This window comes from Galendromus occidentalis, unplaced genomic scaffold (assembly GCF_000255335.2).
Source record: "Galendromus occidentalis unplaced genomic scaffold, Mocc_1.1 scf7180000077183, whole genome shotgun sequence".
Taxonomy (NCBI): Eukaryota; Metazoa; Arthropoda; class Arachnida; order Mesostigmata; family Phytoseiidae; genus Galendromus; species Galendromus occidentalis.
This window is the reverse complement of record NW_003805171.1, coordinates 995518-996916: the sequence shown is the minus strand read 5'-3', so window position 1 is coordinate 996916 and position 1399 is coordinate 995518. Positions and strand designations below refer to the sequence as shown.

The 1399-nt window shown below is 53.1% G+C and overlaps 1 protein-coding gene across 1 annotated transcript in view; it reads left to right on the top strand.

Moving 5' to 3' along the window:
• Positions 1-636: 636 nt before the first annotated feature.
• NELF-B (negative elongation factor B) overlaps positions 637-1399 on the top strand; it is a 4870-nt gene continuing 4107 nt past the window's right edge. The window contains exon 1 of the mRNA XM_003741490.1: positions 637-1046. Within this exon, the coding sequence (XP_003741538.1) occupies positions 938-1046 (109 nt within the window). The 5' untranslated portion in view covers positions 637-937. The remainder of the gene's footprint in view (positions 1047-1399) is intronic.

Below are 1399 nucleotides of genomic sequence, written 5' to 3'. Positions count from 1 at the left end.
TGCTGCGACAGGTTCTGGATGCTAAACCGACAGTATCAAAGTTGACGTCCAGCCAGCGAAGCAGTTGCGCTTCTGGAACGCCCGGAAACGGCGAAATACGATCTGTTCCAATATTAGCGCCAAACCCACCTTCTCCGAGCGGGAGTCTCGGGCTGGTCATTTTCCAGGAGCAACACAGTTTCCAGCACTCAGCACCAAACTTTTCAGCGACCCAATGGAGCACTTGCAAGCGTCAACAGATCACTCACGGGGCCGACATGACGGCGCAACTCGACGTCTTTAGAATTCGGATGAGATCCGCTCTTCTCTACCGGGACGTACACTGAAAGGTTCCACCACCAGCAGCAGCAGGAGGAGAGATGTTGTCGCCAAGCCCACAAGATGAACGCATCTCTAACCTATAAAGCTCTATCGGGCGTTCCGGTCGCTGGAAAGAAAATCCGATTCCGACTTCTGATGAGCGACAGTATAATCTCCTCCAAGGGCCGAGGTCATCCCGGACACCCTCGGAAGTCTCTTTCTTATTGTCGGGCTCAAATCGAGGGCCTTTGAAATGTTCCCGCTGCCATTCGATATCATTTTCGCAGAGAACCCAGAACGGCCCATCTAGGGGCTTGTGTCCCGTGTTTACAAATTGCGCGGCTCGGGGAAAGTTGCCTGGAAGCTGGGATTCAAACTTGGTTTTGGAACCGGGCTCCGAGACCTCGAGCATTAAATATGTTCAGTGTCGAAACATAGGCGCGCGTTGAGGATTCTCTGAGCCGTGACATATGACCGCGCATTGAGACTGGAAAAGTGCATCCGTCGCGCTCGATTAGTGAGCCGTCAACAGTGATTGACCGCGTAAAAATACCTGTTTTGGTCTCGACGCTAATAGAAAATCGATACGAAGAATATCATTCTCTTATCGGCTGGCCCCTGATCAGGAGTGAGCAGAATGGCGGGACTCGAGGAAGTGGATATCCCAGGTCGAGAGTATCTGAAAGAGACGCTCACGAACTGTGCCGATCCCCTTAAAGCGATCGCTCAGTTTCAAGAGGAAAATGGTAGGTTTGATCAATCGTCCTGCTGCATATCTGTCTAGAACAGCGGTCGGCAACCTTTCTCAGTCTGCGGACCCCCGGAGCACCGATTCTCTCTGCGCGGACCCCCTGAGTTTATTTAGGGAGGGAGTCCGCGGACCCCCAGCTGATTTTGCGGACCCCTGGGGGTCCGGGGACCCCCCTTAGCCGACTCCTGGTCTAGAAGGTCTAGAACAGGCGTGTCAAAGACGTGGCCCGCGGGCCACTAGTGGCCCACAAAGTGTTTTTTCGTGGCCCGCGGCCGATCCTTAGGAATCCATGGGATATATCCTTGTAATTTTCGAATGGCGAATAGAACGAGTCGACTCTGAAAAATC